Consider the following 21,189-nt stretch of genomic DNA (forward strand, 5'->3'; position numbering starts at 1 on the left):
GTGTATGTTTAGTGTGTTGGTGTATGTTTAGTGTGTTGGTGTATGTTTAATGTGTTGGTGTATGTTTAATGTGTTGGTGTATGTTTAATGTGTTGGTGTATGTTTAATGTGTTGGTGTATGTTTAATGTGTTGGTGTATGTTTAATGTGTTGGTGTATGTTTAAAGTGTTGGTGTGTGTTTAAAGTGTTGGTGTGTGTTTAAAGTGTTGGTGTATGTTTAGTGTGTTGGTGTATGTTTAGTGTGTTGGTGTATGTTTAGTGTGTTGGTGTATGTTTAGTGTGTTGGTGTATGTTTAGTGTGTTGGTGTATGTTTAGTGTGTTGGTGTATGTTTAGTGTGTGTATGTTTAATGTGTTGGTGTATGTTTAGTGTGTGTCTGTGTGTGTGTTGGTGTGTGTGTTGGTGTATGTTTAGTGTGTTGGTGTATGTTTAGTGTGTTGGTGTATGTTGCTGTATGTTTAATGTGTTGGTGTATGTTTAGTGTGTTGGTGTATGTTTAGTGTGTTGGTGTATGTTTAGTGTGTGTTTAGTGTGTTGGTGTATGTTTAATGTGTTGGTGTATGTTTAGTGTGTTGGTGTATGTTTAGTGTGTTGGTGTATGTTTAATGTGTTGGTGTATGTTTAATGTGTTGGTGTATGTTTAGTGTGTTGGTGTATGTTTAGTGTGTTGGTGTATGTTTAGTGTGTTGGTGTATGTTTAATGTGTTGGTGTATGTTTAATGTGTTGGTGTATGTTTAATGTGTTGGTGTATGTTTAATGTGTTGGTGTATGTTTAATGTGTTGGTGTATGTTTAAAGTGTTGGTGTGTGTTTAAAGTGTTGGTGTGTGTTTAAAGTGTTGGTGTGTGTTTAGTGTGTTGGTGTATGTTTAGTGTGTTGGTGTATGTTTAGTGTGTTGGTGTATGTTTAGTGTGTTGGTGTATGTTTAGTGTGTTGGTGTATGTTTAGTGTGTTGGTGTATGTTTAGTGTGTGTATGTTTAATGTGTTGGTGTATGTTTAGTGTGTGTCTGTGTGTGTGTTGGTGTGTGTGTTGGTGTATGTTTAGTGTGTTGGTGTATGTTTAGTGTGTTGGTGTATGTTGCTGTATGTTTAATGTGTTGGTGTATGTTTAGTGTGTTGGTGTATGTTTAGTGTGTTGGTGTATGTTTAGTGTGTGTTTAGTGTGTTGGTGTATGTTTAATGTGTTGGTGTATGTTTAGTGTGTTGGTGTATGTTTAGTGTGTTGGTGTATGTTTAGTGTGTTGGTGTATGTTGCTGTATGTTTAATGTGTTGCTGTATGTTTAGTGTGTTGGTGTATGTTTAGTGTGTTGGTGTATGTTTAGTGTGTTGGTGTGTGTTTAGTGTGTGTTTAGTGTGTTGGTGTATGTTTAGTGTGTTGGTGTATGTTTAGTGTGTTGGTGTATGTTTAATGTGTTGGTGTATGTTTAGTGTGTTGGTGTATGTTTAGTGTGTTGGTGTATGTTTAATGTGTTGGTGTATGTTTAATGTGTTGGTGTGTGTTTAAAGTGTTGGTGTGTGTTTAAAGTGTTGGTGTGTGTTTAGTGTGTTGGTGTATGTTTAGTGTGTTGGTGTATGTTTAGTGTGTTGGTGTATGTTTAGTGTTGGTGTATGTTTAGTGTGTGTGTGTTTAGTGTGTGTGTGTGTGTGTGTGTTTAGTGTGTGTGTGTGTGTGTTTAGTGTGTGTGTGTGTGTGTGTGTGTGTTTAGTGTGTGTGTGTGTTTAGTGTGTGTGTGTGTGTGTGTGTGTTTAGTGTGTGTGTGTGTGTGTGTGTGTGTGTTTAGTGTGTGTGTGTGTGTGTTTAGTGTGTGTGTGTATGTTTAGTGTGTGTGTGTATGTTTAGTGTGTGTATGTTCTCACCCTGCAGGCCAGGACACTCAGGGTTCTCTCGTGGATGTTCATGATTGGGTAGTTCTTCCCTTTGTAGCGATTCACTTCCTGGTTGACAGAAAAACACAACAACAAATGTCAGGATATTTACTAGCTTTCGACCAATGGCATGAGGCTTTATTGCAATGTGAAACAGGGGTATTCGTCCCATTTTGGTGTCTGAAAGCACGAGCAGCGGCATCGAGGCCATCTCCATTTCCAATTGTCTTCTTCTACTACTTATATGAGTTGGTAAACAAACAATGTGAGCCCAGTCGACTACTTCGAAATGGTGAAAGTCCTCAATGCCCATGCTTTTGGCCACTACTGTTGTCTATCTAAGTCTATGGGAGGTTACAAAGAGAAGTAGTTTAATGTTGCCTCTAGACACTGATCTTAGGTCAGTTTTGTCATCCCCACTAACGGTGAAGGTTAACATTTGGCCCTTTTTAAATGTATTTTTTAAATCTGTTTTTGGTACCAACCCGCTGACTTTTTTTCCCCCCATGAAGATCGAGTTGAGCAAAGTCTCCTCCTGCTAGGATTGATCCTTCAGCATTCCATCACAACTGACCTTGGAACAGCATCTAAAAGGAATAGGACGACCCACACAGTCGAGGACCAATGACAGAGTATTTATACTGGCTCTCGACCAATGGCAGCGTGTTTCATTGGAATGTGAAACAGATTTGGGGAACACGAGCAGCGAGGCCCTCTGTAGCTTTTAGACATGTCAGTCCTTCATATAATGTAGTCAACTGGATCCACATGTTTCTCTGTAACAGTGTGTGTGTGTCTGTGCGTACCACGGGCCTGTGTGTGAGAGAGAGGGCCAGTGAAACAGTCTGCCCCCCCATCATGTCTACAGGGTTATAAAACCACATTCTCTCAGAGAATCTGATGGAGTCAGCATTTTAGATCAACGTGCGCCGAATACAACAGGTGAACAGGAGTTTTTCCTAGCCACCGTGCTTCTACACCTGCATTGCTTGCTGTTTGGGGTTTTAGGCTGGGTTTCTGTACAGCACTTTGATATATCAGCTGATGTAAGAAGGGCTTTATAAATACATTTGATATGATTTGTGTAGACCTTACAGTGAAATATTTACTTACAGGCCCCTAACCAACAGTGCAACTGGTATTAGGTGAACAATAGATAGGTAAGGAAATAAAAAACAACAGTAAAAAGACAGTGAATAATAACAGTAGCGAGGCCACATACAGTAGCGAGGCCACATACAGTAGCGAGGCCACATACAGTAGCGAGGCCACATACAGTAGCGAGGCCACATACAGTAGCGAGGCCACATACAGTAGCGAGGCCACATACAGTAGCGAGGCCATATACAGTAGCGATGCTACATACAGTAGCGAGGCCACATACAGTAGCGAGGCCACATACAGTAGCGAGGCTACATACAGTAGCGAGGCCACATACAGTAGCGCGGCCACATACAGTAGCGAGGCCATATACAGTAGCGATGCTACATACAGTAGCGAGGCCATATACAGTAGCGAGGCCATATACAGTAGCGAGGCTATATACAGTAGCGAGGCTATATACAGTAGCGAGGCTATATACAGGCACTGGTTAGTCGGGCTAATTGAGGTAATATGTACATGAATGTATAGTTAAAGTGACTATGCATATATGATAAACAGGGTAGCAGCAGTCTAAAAGAGGGGTTGGGGGGACGGGGGGGGCACAATGCAGATAGTCCGGGTGGCCATTTGATTACCTGTTCAGGAGTCTTATTGCTTGGGGGTAAAAACTGCCTTTTGGTCCTAGACTTGACATGCCGTAGTAGAGAGAACAGTCTATGACTGGGGTGGCTGGGGTCTTTGACAACTTTTAGGGCCTTACTCTGACACCGCCTGGTGTAGAGGTCCTGGATGGCAGGCAGCCAGTGATGTACTGGGCCGTACGCACTACCCTCTGTAGTGCCTTGCGGTCGGAGGCCAAGCAGTTGCCGTACCAGGCAGTGATGCAACGAGTCAGGATGCTCTCGATGTTGCAGCTGTAGAACCGTTTGAGGATCTGAGGACCCATGACAAATCTTTTTAGTTTCCTGAGGGGGAATAGGCTTTGTTGTGCCCTCTTCACAACTGTCTTAGTGTGTTTGGACCATTCTAGTTTGTTGGTGTTGTGGACACCAAGGAACTTGAAGCTCTCAACTCGCTCCACTACAGCTCCACCGATGAGAATGGGGGCGTGCTCGGTCCTCCTTTTCCTGTAGTCCACAATCATCTCCTTTGTCTTGATCACATTGAGGGAGAGGTTGTTATTCTGGCACCACACTGCCAGGTATCTGACCTCCTTCCTATAGGCCGTCTCGTCGTTGTCGGTGATCAGGCCTACCACTGTTGTGTCGTCTGCAAACTTGATGGTGTTGGAGTCGTACCTGGCCACGCAGTCGTGGGTGAACAGGGAGTACAGGAGGGGACTATGCAAACACCCCTGAGGGGCTCCAGTGTTGAGGATCAGCATGGCAGATGTGTTGCTACCTACCCTCACCACATGGGGGCTGCCCGTCAGGAAGTCCAGGATCCAGTTGCAGAGGGAGGTGTTTAGTCCCAGGGTCCTTAGCTTAGTGATGAGCTTCGTGGGCACTATGGTGTTGAACGCTGAGCTGTAGTCAATAAACAGCATTCTCACAAAGGTGTTCCTTTTGTCCAAGTGGGAAAGGGCAGTGTGGAGTGCAATAGATATTGCATCATATGTGGATCTGTTTGGGCGGTATGCAAATTGGAGTGGGTCTAGGGTTCTGGAATAATGGTGTTGATGTGAGCCATTACCAGCCTTCATGGCTACGGACGTGAGTGCTACGGGTCTGTAGTCATTTAGGCAGGTTGCCTTACTGTTCTTAGGCACAGGGGCTATGGTGGTCTGCTTGAAACATGTTGGTATTACAGACTCAATCAGGGACATGTTGAAAATGTCAGTGAAGACACCTGCCAGTTAGTCAGCACATGCCCGGAGCACACGTCCTGGTAATCAGTCTGGCCCCGCAGCCTTGTGTATGTTGATCTGTTTAAAGGTCTTACTCATGTCGGCTACGGAGAGCGTGATCACACAGTCGTCCGGAACAGCTGATGCTCTCATGCATGCCTCAGTGTTGCTTGCCTCGACGCGAGCATAGAAGTGATTTAGCTCGTCTGGTAGGCTTGTGTCACTGGGCAGCTCGCGGCTGAGCTTCCCTTTGTAGTCTGTAATAGTTTGCAAGCCCTGCCGGTGTAGTACAATTCAATCTTAGCCTGTTTGATGGTTCGTCGGAGGGCATAGCAGGACTTCTTGTAAGCTTCTGGGTTAGAGTCCTGCACCTTGAAAGAGGCAGCTCTAGCCTTTAGCTCAGTGCAAATGTTGCCTGAATCTGATGGGGTCAGCGTTTTCTGAACATGTGTTTGTTTAAGTGTGTGTACATACCTGGTCAAAGTGCAGTCCCACGATGACGTAAGGCCTCTCAGCCTGTTTGTAGACCGTCTCCAGGAAGTCAACATGACCAATGTCTGATGGGGAGGAGTGGTTAAGGTAATCACACACAGAGAGAGACAACCACCCTGTCTCTGTCTCTCACAGACACACAACCACCCTTTGCCTCGGTCTCTCTCACAGACACACAACCACCCTTTGTCTCTGTCTCTCACAGACACACAACCACCCTTTGCCTCGGTCTCTCTCACAGACACACAACCACCCTTTGTCTCTGTCTCTCACAGACACACAACCACCCTTTGTCTCTGTCTCTCACAGACACACAACCACCCTTTGTCTCTGTCTCTCACAGACACACAACCACCCTTTGTCTCTGTCTCTCACAGACACACAACCACCCTTTGCCTCGGTCTCTCTCAGACACACAACCACCCTTTGCCTCGGTCTCTCTCACAGACACACAACCACCCTTTGTCTCTGTCTCTCACAGACACACAACCACCCTTTGTCTCTGTCTCTCACAGACACACAACCACCCTTTGTCTCTGTCTCTCACAGACACACAACTACCATTTGTCTCGGTCTCTCACAGACACACAACCACCCTTTGCCTCGGTCTCTCTCACAGACACACAACCACCCTTTGCCTCGGTCTCTCTCACAGACACACAACCACCCTTTGTCTCTGTCTCTCACAGACACACAACCACCCTTTGTCTCTGTCTCTCACAGACACACAACCACCCTTTGTCTCTGTCTCTCACAGACACACAACTACCATTTGTCTCGGTCTCTCACAGACACACAACCACCCTTTGCCTCGGTCTCTCTCACAGACACACAACCACCCTTTGCCTCGGTCTCTCTCACAGACACACAACCACCCTTTGTCTCTGTCTCTCACAGACACACAACCACCCTTTGCCTCGGTCTCTCTCACAGACACACAACCACCCTTTGCCTCTGTCTCTCTCACAGACACACAACCACCCTTTGTCTCAGTCTCTCTCACAGACACACAACCACCCTTTGCCTCGGTCTCTCTCACAGACACACAACCACCCTTTGTCTCTGTCTCTCACAGACACACAACCACCCTTTGTCTCTGTCTCTCACAGACACACAACTACCATTTGTCTCGGTCTCTCACAGACACACAACCACCCTTTGTCTCGGTCTCTCTCACAGACACAGCGGTACATAAGGATACGGAAGAGGTCGAAGGCCCCGGCTACGTAGATGATGGTGTCCCCAGGTTGGGCCTCCTGTCCTGAGGCAAACTGGATGATCTTCTGGGAAGTCTGGAGGAACTGGGACACTCCTGTCCATGGACTGTGGCCCTTAGGACCCTGGGGAGACAAGACACTATTATAGTCATAACCCCTAACCTAACCTAACACAAACCTAATATAAACCTATCCCAACTCCTGTCCATAGACTGTGGCCCTTAGGACCCTGGGGAGAACATGGAGGGGAGGAGAGAGAGGGGAAGGGCCAGTTCTAAACCCTAACCTCAGAAACCCAGCCATCTCATAGTAGTTGGAAAGCCTGAGGTAGTAACTCCTCAGAAACCCAGCCATCTCATAGTAGTTGGAAAGCCTGAGGTAGTAACTCCTCAGAAACCCAGCCATCTCATAGTAGTTGGAAAGCCTGAGGAAGTAACTCCTCAGAAACCCAGCCATCTCATAGTAGTTGGAAACCTGAGGAAGTAACTCCTCAGAAACCCAGCCATCTCATAGTAGTTGGAAAGCCTGAGGAAGTAAATCCTCAGAAACCCAGCCATCTCATAGTAGTTGGAAAGCCTGAGGAAGTAACTCCTCAGAAACCCAGCCATCTCATAGTAGTTGGAAAGCCTGAGGTAGTAACTCCTCAGAAACCCAGCCATCTCATAGTAGTTGGAAAGCCTGAGGAAGTAACTCCTCAGAAACCCAGCCATCTCATAGTAGTTGGAACCCTGAGGTAGTAACTCCTCAGAAACCCAGCCATCTCATAGTAGTTGGAACCCTGAGGAAGTAACTCCTCAGAAACCCAGCCATCTCATAGTAGTTGGAACCCTGAGGAAGTAACTCCTCAGAAACCCAGCCATCTCATAGTAGTTGGAAAGCCTGAGGAAGTAACTCCTCAGAAACCCAGCCATCTCATAGTAGTTGGAAAGCCTGGGGAAGTAACTCCTCAGAAACCCAGCCATCTCATAGTAGTTGGAAAGCCTGAGGAAGTAACTCCTCAGAAAGCAGGCTCACGTGGGTGTTCCAAAGAGACGTTTTGTTAAAAAAATACAAAATAAAAATCGGACTTTCTGAACATTCCATCTGAATACACTATGGTACTATTTTCACTGAGATGTACAGCACACCATGGTTGTACTGAGCAGTGGAATTGCGCCCCCTTGTGTTCAGAATAATCCACAACAAAGAGTTTTGTCATCTCCACTTCCTCTTCAGAATATATTTGAATAGTATAATATTATAATAGTATAATATTTACCTTCCCAAAGTTGTCCGTGTGCTGCTGGTAGTCTGAGTTGTCCTGTAAACCGACAGAGGAAGAGAGAGTTTTTCTTGAGGTCAGTCCTGTGTGATTTCTGCGATTACAACAGTGTAAGCCACAGGAGGTTGGTGGCACCTTAATTGGGGAGGACGGGCTGGAGCAGAATCAATGGAATGTGTTTAATAGCATTCTGCTCCGTTCCAACCTTTATTATGAACTGTCCTCCCCTCAGCAGCCTCCCCTGCTGTAAGCACACACACTACGGTGACTAGGGTCAGTGTGCACTCTGTGTGTGTGTGTGTGTGGTACTCACAATGTTATTACTGTGGTGGGTTTTAGTCATGAGCAGCATGCGGCCCACCAGGTCTGTGGTGGAGACCCCCTGGGTGCGTCTACACTCCCGGTACCGGCCCTCTCTCTTCACCTCCGCATACGTGTCCTTACCGTCCACCGTCAGAGTGATGTCATCTAAGGTAGGACAACTGGTGGTTAGTTTTCTGACATCATCCCAACATGATGGAATCCCACCTCTGACACTGTTCTGCCACTGTACCACTGTAGCCTGGAATGTACATTCTCAACTGTCTAAATAAACACAGAGATATGGAAGGAGGACGAGTCCCTGTTCTCCTTTAAAAAAGTTACAAATCGGTCTCAGTCAGGCCTCCTTACCTCCCGCTCCCCTTACCTCCCGCTCCCCTTACCTCCCGCTCCCCTTACCTCCCGCTCCCCTTACCTCCCGCCCCCCCTACCTCCCGCTCCCCTTACCTCCCGCCCCCCTTACCTCCCGCCCCCCTTACCTCCCGCCCCCCTTACCTCCGTGGATGCAGAAGTCACTGTTGTATTTGTCCAGTGTGTCCAGGGTGGTGACATAGGGAGCACCCTCTACGATCTCATCCACCCACTTGATAGCCCGCACCATCTTATACCTACAACAACATACCACAACTTTATTGTCCATTTACATACCATACCACAACTTTATTGTCCATTTACATACCATACCACAACTTTATTGTCCATTTACATACCATACCACAACTTTATTGTCCATTTACATACCATACCAAAACTTTATTGTCCATTTACATGAAAATGAAATGGAGTGATTTTCTTACCTCTCTGCCTGGGTGAAGACAGGAGGACCCTTGTGCTTCGAGATCTCTTCTGGAGGGAGAGAGAGAAGGGAAATTACTGTATATTACTGTAGTGTTGTCGAGAGGGGAACAGAGAGACAAGTGAAGAAACAGAGAATGAGATACTTATGATTAATACGTGAGTGTGTGTGTGTGTCCGTGTGTGTGTGTGTTCACCATCTGTATGTACTCCAACGATGAGGTAATCTCCCATGGCCTTAGCCTGTCTCAGCTGGTTGGAGTGGCCGTAGTGCACCATGTCATAACTACAGGACAGGGAGAGAGAGCATGATGTCATTAACGTGGGACAGACAGTGTGCATATAACTGAGCTGGTCTAATGGAGGGGATAGTGTTTTAATGAGTAGCTGCTCTATACTTGATATCTGTATCCAGAGATAGATAGATAGATGCCTGCAGACACCTCTAATGGAATAGATATGGAGGAACCTCTCTCCTTCCACACAGCAGACCCATCACCCCACACAACCCTACAGCCTGCTCCGTCCTCCTTCTGTCCTACCACACAGCAGACCCATCACCCCACACAACCCTACAGCCTGCTCCGTCCTCCTTCTGTCCTACCACACAGCAGACCCATCACCCCACACAACCCTACAGCCTGCTCTGTCCTCCTTCTGTCCTACCACACAGCAGACCCATCACCCCACACAACCCTACAGCCTGCTCCGTCCTCCTTCTGTCCTACCACACAGCAGACCCATCACCCCACACAACCCTACAGCCTGCTCTGTCCTCCTGTCCTACCACACAGCAGACCCATCACCCCACACAACCCTACAGCCTGCTCTGTCCTCCTTCTGTCCTACCACACAGCAGACCCATCACCCCACACAACCCTACAGCCTGCTCCGTCCTCCTTCTGTCCTACCACACAGCAGACCCATCACCCCACACAACCCTACAGCCTGCTCCGTCCTCCTTCTGTCCTACCACAAAGCAGACCCATCACCCCACACAACCCTACAGCCTGCTCTGTCCTCCTTCTGTCCTACCACACAGCAGACCCATCACCCCACACAACCCTACAGCCTGCTCCGTCCTCCTTCTGTCCTACCACACAGCAGACCCATCACCCCACACAACCCTACAGCCTGCTCTGTCCTCCTGTCCTACCACACAGCAGACCCATCACCCCACACAACCCTACAGCCTGCTCTGTCCTCCTTCTGTCCTACCACACAGCAGACCCATCACCCCACACAACCCTACAGCCTGCTCCGTCCTCCTTCTGTCCTACCACACAGCAGACCCATCACCCCACACAACCCTACAGCCTGCTCCGTCCTCCTTCTGTCCTACCACACAGCAGACCCATCACCCCACACAACCCTACAGCCTGCTCTGTCCTCCTTCTGTCCTACCACACAGCAGACCCATCACCCCACACAACCCTACAGCCTGCTCCGTCCTCCTTCTGTCCTACCACACAGCAGACCCATCACCCCACACAACCCTACAGCCTGCTCTGTCCTCCTTCTGTCCTACCACACAGCAGACCCATCACCCCACACAACCCTACAGCCTGCTCCGTCCTCCTTCTGTCCTACCACACAGCAGACCCATCACCCCACACAACCCTACAGCCTGCTCCGTCCTCCTTCTGTCCTACCACACAGCAGACCCATCACCCCACACAACCCTACAGCCTGCTCTGTCCTCCTTCTGTCCTACCACACAGCAGACCCATCACCCCACACAACCCTACAGCCTGCTCTGTCCTCCTTCTGTCCTACCACACAGCAGACCCATCACCCCACACAACCCTACAGCCTGCTCTGTCCTCCTTCTGTCCTACCACACAGCAGACCCATCACCCCACACAACCCTACAGCCTGCTCTGTCCTCCTTCTGTCCTACCACACAGCAGACCCATCACCCCACACAACCCTACAGCCTGCTCTGTCCTCCTTCTCTACCACACAGCAGACCCATCACCCCACACAACCCTACAGCCTGCTCCGTCCTCCTTCTGTCCTACCACACAGCAGACCCATCACCCCACACAACCCTACAGCCTGCTCTGTCCTCCTTCTGTCCTACCACACAGCAGACCCATCACCCCACACAACCCTACAGCCTGCTCTGTCCTCCTTCTGTCCTACCACACAGCAGACCCATCACCCCACACAACCCTACAGCCTGCTCTGTCCTCCTTCTGTCCTACCACACAGCAGACCCATCACCCCACACAACCCTACAGCCTGCTCTGTCCTCCTTCTCTACCACACAGCAGACCCATCACCCCACACAACCCTACAGCCTGCTCCGTCCTCCTTCTGTCCTACCACACAGCAGACCCATCACCCCACACAACCCTACAGCCTGCTCCGTCCTCCTTCTGTCCTACCACACAGCAGACCCATCACCCCACACAACCCTACAGCCTGCTCTGTCCTCCTTCTGTCCTACCACACAGCAGACCCATCACCCCACACAACCCTACAGCCTGCTCTGTCCTCCTTCTCTACCACACAGCAGACCCATCACCCCACACAACCCTACAGCCTGCTCCGTCCTCCTTCTGTCCTACCACACAGCAGACCCATCACCCCACACAACCCTACAGCCTGCTCTGTCCTCCTTCTGTCCTACCACACAGCAGACCCATCACCCCACACAACCCTACAGCCTGCTCTGTCCTCCTTCTGTCCTACCACACAGCAGACCCATCACCCCACACAACCCTACAGCCTGCTCTGTCCTCCTTCTGTCCTACCACACAGCAGACCCATCACCCCACACAACCCTACAGCCTGCTCTGTCCTCCTTCTGTCCTACCACACAGCAGACCCATCACCCCACACAACCCTACAGCCTGCTCTGTCCTCCTTCTGTCCTACCACACAGCAGACCCATCACCCCACACAACCCTACAGCCTGCTCTGTCCTCCTTCTCTACCACACAGCAGACCCATCACCCCACACAACCCTACAGCCTGCTCCGTCCTCCTTCTGTCCTACCACACAGCAGACCCATCACCCCACACAACCCTACAGCCTGCTCCGTCCTCCTTCTGTCCTACCACACAGCAGACCCATCACCCCACACAACCCTACAGCCTGCTCTGTCCTCCTTCTGTCCTACCACACAGCAGACCCATCACCCCACACAACCCTACAGCCTGCTCCGTCCTCCTTCTGTCCTACCACACAGCAGACCCATCACCCCACACAACCCTACAGCCTGCTCCGTCCTCCTTCTGTCCTACCACACAGCAGACCCATCACCCCACACAACCCTACAGCCTGCTCCGTCCTCCTTCTGTCCTACCACACAGCAGACCCATCACCCCACACAACCCTACAGCCTGCTCTGTCCTCCTTCTGTCCTACCACACAGCAGACCCATCACCCCACACAACCCTACAGCCTGCTCTGTCCTCCTTCTGTCCTACCACACAGCAGACCCATCACCCCACACAACCCTACAGCCTGCTCCGTCCTCCTTCTGTCCTACCACACAGCAGACCCATCACCCCACACAACACTACAGCCTGCTCTGTCCTCCTTCTGTCCTACCACACAGCAGACCCATCACCCCACACAACCCTACAGCCTGCTCCGTCCTCCTTCTGTCCTACCACACAGCAGACCCATCACCCCACACAACCCTACAGCCTGCTCTGTCCTCCTTCTGTCCTACCACACAGCAGACCCATCACCCCACACAACCCTACAGCCTGCTCTGTCCTCCTTCTGTCCTACCACACAGCAGACCCATCACCCCACACAACCCTACAGCCTGCTCTGTCCTCCTCCTGTCCTACCACACAGCAGACCCATCACCCCACACAACCCTACAGCCTGCTCCGTCCTCCTTCTGTCCTACCACACAGCAGACCCATCACCCCACACAACCCTACAGCCTGCTCCGTCCTCCTTCTGTCCTACCACACAGCAGACCCATCACCCCACACAACCCTACAGCCTGCTCCGTCCTCCTTCTGTCCTACCACACAGCAGACCCATCACCCCACACAACCCTACAGCCTGCTCCGTCCTCCTTCTGTCCTACCACACAGCAGACCCATCACCCCACACAACCCTACAGCCTGCTCCGTCCTCCTTCTGTCCTACCACACAGCAGACCCATCACCCCACACAACCCTACAGCCTGCTCCGTCCTCCTTCTGTCCTACCACACAGCAGACCCATCACCCCACACAACCCTACAGCCTGCTCCGTCCTCCTTCTGTCCTACCACACAGCAGACCCATCACCCCACACAACCCTACAGCCTGCTCCGTCCTCCTTCTGTCCTACCACACAGCAGACCCATCACCCCACACAACCCTACAGCCTGCTCTGTCCTCCTTCTGTCCTACCACACAGCAGACCCATCACCCCACACAACCCTACAGCCTGCTCTGTCCTCCTTCTGTCCTACCACACAGCAGACCCATCACCCCACACAACCCTACAGCCTGCTCCGTCCTCCTTCTGTCCTACCACACAGCAGACCCATCACCCCACACAACACTACAGCCTGCTCTGTCCTCCTTCTGTCCTACCACACAGCAGACCCATCACCCCACACAACCCTACAGCCTGCTCTGTCCTCCTTCTGTCCTACCACACAGCAGACCCATCACCCCACACAACCCTACAGCCTGCTCTGTCCTCCTCCTGTCCTACCACACAGCAGACCCATCACCCCACACAACCCTACAGCCTGCTCTGTCCTCCTCCTGTCCTACCACACAGCAGACCCATCACCCCACACAACCCTACAGCCTGCTCTGTCCTCCTCCTGTCCTACCACACAGCAGACCCATCACCCCACACAACCCTACAGCCTGCTCCGTCCTCCTTCTGTCCTACCACACAGCAGACCCATCACCCCACACAACCCTACAGCCTGCTCCGTCCTCCTTCTGTCCTACCACACAGCAGACCCATCACCCCACACAACCCTACAGCCTGCTCCGTCCTCCTTCTGTCCTACCACACAGCAGACCCATCACCCCACACAACCCTACAGCCTGCTCCGTCCTCCTTCTGTCCTACCACACAGCAGACCCATCACCCCACACAACCCTACAGCCTGCTCTGTCCTCCTTCTGTCCTACCACACAGTAGACCCATCACCCCACACAACCCTACAGCCTGCTCCGTCCTCCTTCTGTCCTACCACACAGCAGACCCATCACCCCACACAACACTACAGCCTGCTCTGTCCTCCTTCTGTCCTACCACACAGCAGACCCATCACCCCACACAACCCTACAGCCTGCTCTGTCCTCCTTCTGTCCTACCACACAGCAGACCCATCACCCCACACAACCCTACAGCCTGCTCTGTCCTCCTCCTGTCCTACCACACAGCAGACCCATCACCCCACACAACCCTACAGCCTGCTCTGTCCTCCTCTTGTCCTACCACACAGCAGACCCATCACCCCACACAACCCTACAGCCTGCTCTGTCCTCCTCCTGTCCTACCACACAGCAGACCCATCACCCCACACAACCCTACAGCCTGCTCCGTCCTCCTTCTGTCCTACCACACAGCAGACCCATCACCCCACACAACCCTACAGCCTGCTCCGTCCTCCTTCTGTCCTACCACACAGCAGACCCATCACCCCACACAACCCTACAGCCTGCTCCGTCCTCCTTCTGTCCTACCACACAGCAGACCCATCACCCCACACAACCCTACAGCCTGCTCCGTCCTCCTTCTGTCCTACCACACAGCAGACCCATCACCCCACACAACCCTACAGCCTGCTCCGTCCTCCTTCTGTCCTACCACACAGCAGACCCATCACCCCACACAACCCTACAGCCTGCTCTGTCCTCCTTCTGTCCTACCACACAGCAGACCCATCACCCCACACAACCCTACAGCCTGCTCTGTCCTCCTCTACCACACAGCAGACCCATCACCCCACACAACCCTACAGCCTGCTCTGTCCTCCTCTACCACACAGCAGACCCATCACCCCACACAACCCTACAGCCTGCTCTGTCCTCCTTCTGTCCTACCACACAGCAGACCCATCACCCCACACAACCCTACAGCCTGCTCTGTCCTCCTTCTCTACCACACAGCAGACCCATCACCCCACACAACCCTACAGCCTGCTCTGTCCTCCTTCTGTCCTACCACACAGCAGACCCATCACCCCACACAACCCTACAGCCTGCTCTGTCCTCCTTCTGTCCTACCACACAGCAGACCCATCACCCCACACAACCCTACAGCCTGCTCTGTCCTCCTCTACCACACAGCAGACCCATCACCCCACACAACCCTACAGCCTGCTCTGTCCTCCTCTACCACACAGCAGACCCATCACCCCACACAACCCTACAGCCTGCTCTGTTCTCCTTCTGTCCTACCACACAGCAGACCCATCACCCCACACAACCCTACAGCCTGCTCTGTCCTCCTTCTGTCCTACCACACAGCAGACCCATCACCCCACACAACCCTACAGCCTGCTCTGTCCTCCTCTACCACACAGCAGACCCATCACCCCACACAACCCTACAGCCTGCTCTGTCCTCCTTCTGTCCTTCCACACAGCAGACCCATCACCCCACACAACCCTACAGCCTGCTCTGTCCTCCTTCTGTCCTACCACACAGCAGACCCATCACCCCACACAACCCTACAGCCTGCTCCGTCCTCCTTCTGTCCTACCACACAGCAGACCCATCACCCCACACAACCCTACAGCCTGCTCTGTCCTCCTTCTGTCCTACCACACAGCAGACCCATCACCCCACACCACCCTACAGCCTGCTCTGTCCTCCTCTACCACACAGCAGACCCATCACCCCACACAACCCTACAGCCTGCTCTGTCCTCCTTCTGTCCTACCACACAGCAGACCCATCACCCCACACAACCCTACAGCCTGCTCTGTCCTCCTTCTGTCCTACCACACAGCAGACCCATCACCCCATACAACCCTACAGCCTGCTCCGTCCTCCTTCTGTCCTACCACACAGCAGACCCATCACCCCACACAACCCTACAGCCTGCTCTGTCCTCCTTCTGTCCTCCCACACAGCAGACCCATCACCCCACACAACCCTACAGCCTGCTCTGTCCTCCTTCTGTCCTCCCACACAGCAGACCCATCACCCCACACAACCCTACAGCCTGCTCCGTCCTCCTTCTGTCCTACCACACAGCAGACCCATCACCCCACACAACCCTACAGCCTGCTCCGTCCTCCTTCTGTCCTACCACACAGCAGACCCATCACCCCACACAACCCTACAGCCTGCTCTGTCCTCCTTCTGTCCTACCACACAGCAGACCCATCACCCCACACAACCCTACAGCCTGCTCCGTCCTCCTTCTGTCCTACCACACAGCAGACCCATCACCCCACACAACCCTACAGCCTGCTCTGTCCTCCTTCTGTCCTACCACACAGCAGACCCATCACCCCACACAACCCTACAGCCTGCTCTGTCCTCCTTCTGTCCTACCACACAGCAGACCCATCACCCCACACAACCCTACAGCCTGCTCTGTCCTCCTTCTGTCCTACCACACAGCAGACCCATCACCCCACACAACCCTACAGCCTGCTCTGTCCTCCTTCTGTCCTACCACACAGCAGACCCATCACCCCACACAACCCTACAGCCTGCTCTGTCCTCCTTCTGTCCTACCACACAGCAGACCCATCACCCCACACAACCCTACAGCCTGCTCTGTCCTCCTTCTGTCCTACCACACAGCAGACCCATCACCCCACACAACCCTACAGCCTGCTCCGTCCTCCTTCTGTCCTACCACACAGCAGACCCATCACCCCACACAACCCTACAGCCTGCTCCGTCCTCCTTCTGTCCTACCACACAACAGACCCATCACCCCACACAACCCTACAGCCTGCTCCGTCCTCCTTCTGTCCTACCACACAGCAGACCCATCACCCCACACAACCCTACAGCCTGCTCTGTCCTCCTTCTGTCCTACCACACAGCAGACCCATCACACCACACAACCCTACAGCCTGCTCTGTCCTCCTTCTGTCCTACCACACAGCAGACCCATCACCCCACACAACCCTACAGCCTGCTCTGTCCTCCTTCTGTCCTACCACACAGCAGACCCATCACCCCACACAACCCTACAGCCTGCTCTGTCCTCCTTCTGTCCTAACACACAGCAGACCCATCACCCCACACAACCCTACAGCCTGCTCTGTCCTCCTTCTGTCCTACCACACAGCAGACCCATCACCCCACACAACCCTAGAGCCTGCTCTGTCCTCCTTCTGTCCTCCCACACAGCAGACCCATCACCCCACACAACCCTACAGCCTGCTCTGTCCTCCTTCTGTCCTACCACACAGCAGACCCATCACCCCACACCACCCTACAGCCTGCTCTGTCCTCCTTCTGTCCTACCACACAGCAGACCCATCACCCCACACAACCCTACAGCCTGCTCTGTCCTCCTTCTGTCCTACCACACAGCAGACCCATCACCCCACACAACCCTACAGCCTGCTCTGTCCTCCTTCTGTCCTACCACACAGCAGACCCATCACCCCACACAACCCTACAGCCTGCTCCGTCCTCCTTCTGTCCTACCACACAGCAGACCCATCACCCCACACAACCCTACAGCCTGCTCTGTCCTCCTCCTGTCCTACCACACAGCAGACCCATCACCCCACACAACCCTACAGCCTGCTCTGTCCTCCTTCTGTCCTACCACACAGCAGACCCATCACCCTACAGCCTGCTCTGTCCTCCTTCTGTCCTACCACACAGCAGACCCATCACCCCACACAACCCTACAGCCTGCTCTGTCCTCCTCCTGTCCTACCACACAGCAGACCCATCACCCCACACAACCCTACAGCCTGCTCTGTCCTCCTCCTGTCCTACCACACAGCAGACCCATCACCCCACACAACCCTACAGCCTGCTCTGTCCTCCTCCTGTCCTACCACACAGCAGACCCATCACCCCACACAACCCTACAGCCTGCTCTGTCCTCCTCCTGTCCTACCACACAGCAGACCCATCACCCCACACAACCCTACAGCCTGCTCTGTCCTCCTTCTGTCCTACCACACAGCAGACCCATCACCCCACACAACCCTACAGCCTGCTCTGTCCTCCTTCTGTCCTACCACACAGCAGACCCATCACCCCACACAACCCTACAGCCTGCTCCGTCCTCCTTCTGTCCTACCACGCAGCAGACCCATCACCCCACACAACCCTACAGCCTGCTCCGTCCTCCTTCTGTCCTACCACACAGCAGACCCATCACCCCACACAACCCTACAGCCTGCTCTGTCCTCCTTCTGTCCTACCACACAGCAGACCCATCACCCCACACAACCCTACAGCCTGCTCTGTCCTCCTTCTGTCCTACCACACAGCAGACCCATCACCCCACACAACCCTACAGCCTGCTCCGTCCTCCTTCTGTCCTACCACACAGCAGACCCATCACCCCACACAACCCTACAGCCTGCTCTGTCCTCCTTCTGTCCTACCACACAGCAGACCCATCACCCCACACAACCCTACAGCCTGCTCTGTCCTCCTTCTGTCCTACCACACAGCAGACCCATCACCCCACACAACCCTACAGCCTGCTCCGTCCTCCTTCTGTCCTACCACACAGCAGACCCATCAACCCACACAACCCTACAGCCTGCTCTGTCCTCCTTCTGTCCACCCACACAGCAGACCCATCACCCCACACAACCCTACAGCCTGCTCCGTCCTCCTTCTGTCCTACCACACAGCAGACCCATCACCCCACACAACCCTACAGCCTGCTCTGTCCTCCTTCTGTCCTACCACACAGCAGACCCATCACCCCACACAACCCTACAGCCTGCTCTGTCCTCCTTCTGTCCTACCACACAGCAGACCCATCACCCCACACAACCCTACAGCCTGCTCCGTCCTCCTTCTGTCCTACCACACAGCAGACCCATCACCCCACACAACCCTACAGCCTGCTCTGTCCTCCTTCTGTCCTACCACACAGCAGACCCATCACCCCACACAACCCTACAGCCTGCTCCGTCCTCCTTCTGTCCTACCACACAGCAGACCCATCACCCCACACAACCCTACAGCCTGCTCTGTCCTCCTTCTGTCCTACCACACAGCAGACCCATCACCCCACACAACCCTACAGCCTGCTCTGTCCTCCTGTCCTACCACACAGCAGACCCATCACCCCACACAACCCTACAGCCTGCTCCGTCCTCCTTCTGTCCTACCACACAGCAGACCCATCACCCCACACAACCCTACAGCCTGCTCTGTCCTCCTTCTGTCCTACCACACAGCAGACCCATCACCCCACACAACCCTACAGCCTGCTCCGTCCTCCTTCTGTCCTACCACACAGCAGACCCATCACCCCACACAACCCTACAGCCTGCTCTGTCCTCCTTCTGTCCTACCACACAGCAGACCCATCACCCCACACAACCCTACAGCCTGCTCTGTCCTCCTTCTGTCCTACCACACAGCAGACCCATCACCCCACACAACCCTACAGCCTGCTCTGTCCTCCTTCTCTACCACACAGCAGACCCATCACCCCACACAACCCTACAGCCTGCTCCGTCCTCCTTCTGTCCTACCACACAGCAGACCCAACACCCCACACAACCCTACAGCCTGCTCTGTCCTCCTTCTCTACCACACAGCAGACCCATCACCCCACACAACCCTACAGCCTGCTCCGTCCTCCTTCTGTCCTACCACACAGCAGACCCAACACCCCACACAACCCTACAGCCTGCTCTGTCCTCCTTCTGTCCTACCACACAGCAGACCCATCACCCCACACAACCCTACAGCCTGCTCTGTCCTCCTCCTGTCCTACCACACAGCAGACCCATCACCCCACACAACCCTACAGCCTGCTCTGTCCTCCTTCTGTCCTACCACACAGCAGACCCATCACCCCACACAACCCTACAGCCTGCTCCGTCCTCCTTCTGTCCTACCACACAGCAGACCCATCACCCCACACAACCCTACAGCCTGCTCCGTCCTCCTTCTGTCCTACCACACAGCAGACCCAACACCCCACACAACCCTACAGCCTGCTCTGTCCTCCTTCTGTCCTACCACACAGCAGACCCATCACCCCACACAACCCTACAGCCTGCTCTGTCCTCCTCCTGTCCTACCACACAGCAGACCCATCACCCCACACAACCCTACAGCCTGCTCTGTCCTCCTTCTGTCCTACCACACAGCAGACCCATCACCCCACACAACCCTACAGCCTGCTCCGTCCTCCTTCTGTCCTACCACACAGCAGACCCATCACCCCACACAACCCTACAGCCTGCTCTGTCCTCCTTCTGTCCTACCACACAGCAGACCCATCACCCCACACAACCCTACAGCCTGCTCTGTCCTCCTTCTGTCCTACCACACAGCAGACCCATCACCCCACACAACCCTACAGCCTGCTCTGTCCTCCTTCTCTACCACACAGCAGACCCATCACCCCACACAACCCTACAGCCTGCTCCGTCCTCCTTCTGTCCTACCACACAGCAGACCCAACACCCCACACAACCCTACAGCCTGCTCTGTCCTCCTTCTCTACCACACAGCAGACCCATCACCCCACACAACCCTACAGCCTGCTCCGTCCTCCTTCTGTCCTACCACACAGCAGACCCAACACCCCACACAACCCTACAGCCTGCTCTGTCCTCCTTCTCTACCACACAGCAGACCCATCACCCCACACAACCCTACAGCCTGCTCTGTCCTCCTTCTGTCCTACCACACAGCAGACCCATCACCCCACACAACCCTACAGCCTGCTCTGTCCTCCTCCTGTCCTACCACACAGCAGACCCATCACCCCACACAACCCTACAGCCTGCTCTGTCCTCCTCCTGTCCTACCACACAGCAGACCCATCACCCCACACAACCCTACAGCCTGCTCTGTCCTCCTTCTGTCCTACCACACAGCAGACCCATCACCCCACACAACCCTACAGCCTGCTCTGTCCTCCTTCTGTCCTTCCATCACATGATTACCAGCCATGGTAGGATTTACACTAAACCCAACAAGTTACGTTTCTCAAGTTAGGATTCAGCCCGAGGAAAGTACAATGTGTGGATCTGGCAGTATGTGTGTCATCCTCTCTCTGTAATGTGTGTAAGTACTGATTCCTCTCTGTAATTAACCCCAGGATTACCATGGGAATTATTCCTGAGGTGAAACCAAGACGACAGACAGTATCCCTAGGCTAAGACC

The 21,189-nt window shown here is 53.0% G+C and overlaps 1 protein-coding gene across 1 annotated transcript in view; it reads right to left on the reverse strand.

Moving 5' to 3' along the window:
* Window positions 1-21,189, reverse strand: part of LOC120018937 (ethanolamine-phosphate cytidylyltransferase-like) — a 38,651-nt gene that overhangs the window by 12,951 nt on the left and 4,511 nt on the right. Inside the window, exons 2-9 of the mRNA XM_038962153.1 lie at window positions 9,102-9,190; window positions 8,907-8,955; window positions 8,605-8,717; window positions 8,102-8,256; window positions 7,786-7,827; window positions 6,512-6,650; window positions 5,293-5,375; window positions 1,860-1,937 (exon numbers count right to left, since the gene is read on the reverse strand). Of these exons, the coding sequence (XP_038818081.1) occupies window positions 1,860-1,937; window positions 5,293-5,375; window positions 6,512-6,650; window positions 7,786-7,827; window positions 8,102-8,256; window positions 8,605-8,717; window positions 8,907-8,955; window positions 9,102-9,190 (748 nt within the window). The remainder of the gene's footprint in view (window positions 1-1,859; window positions 1,938-5,292; window positions 5,376-6,511; window positions 6,651-7,785; window positions 7,828-8,101; window positions 8,257-8,604; window positions 8,718-8,906; window positions 8,956-9,101; window positions 9,191-21,189) is intronic.

This window comes from Salvelinus namaycush, chromosome 2 (genome assembly GCF_016432855.1).
Source record: "Salvelinus namaycush isolate Seneca chromosome 2, SaNama_1.0, whole genome shotgun sequence".
Taxonomy (NCBI): Eukaryota; Metazoa; Chordata; class Actinopteri; order Salmoniformes; family Salmonidae; genus Salvelinus; species Salvelinus namaycush.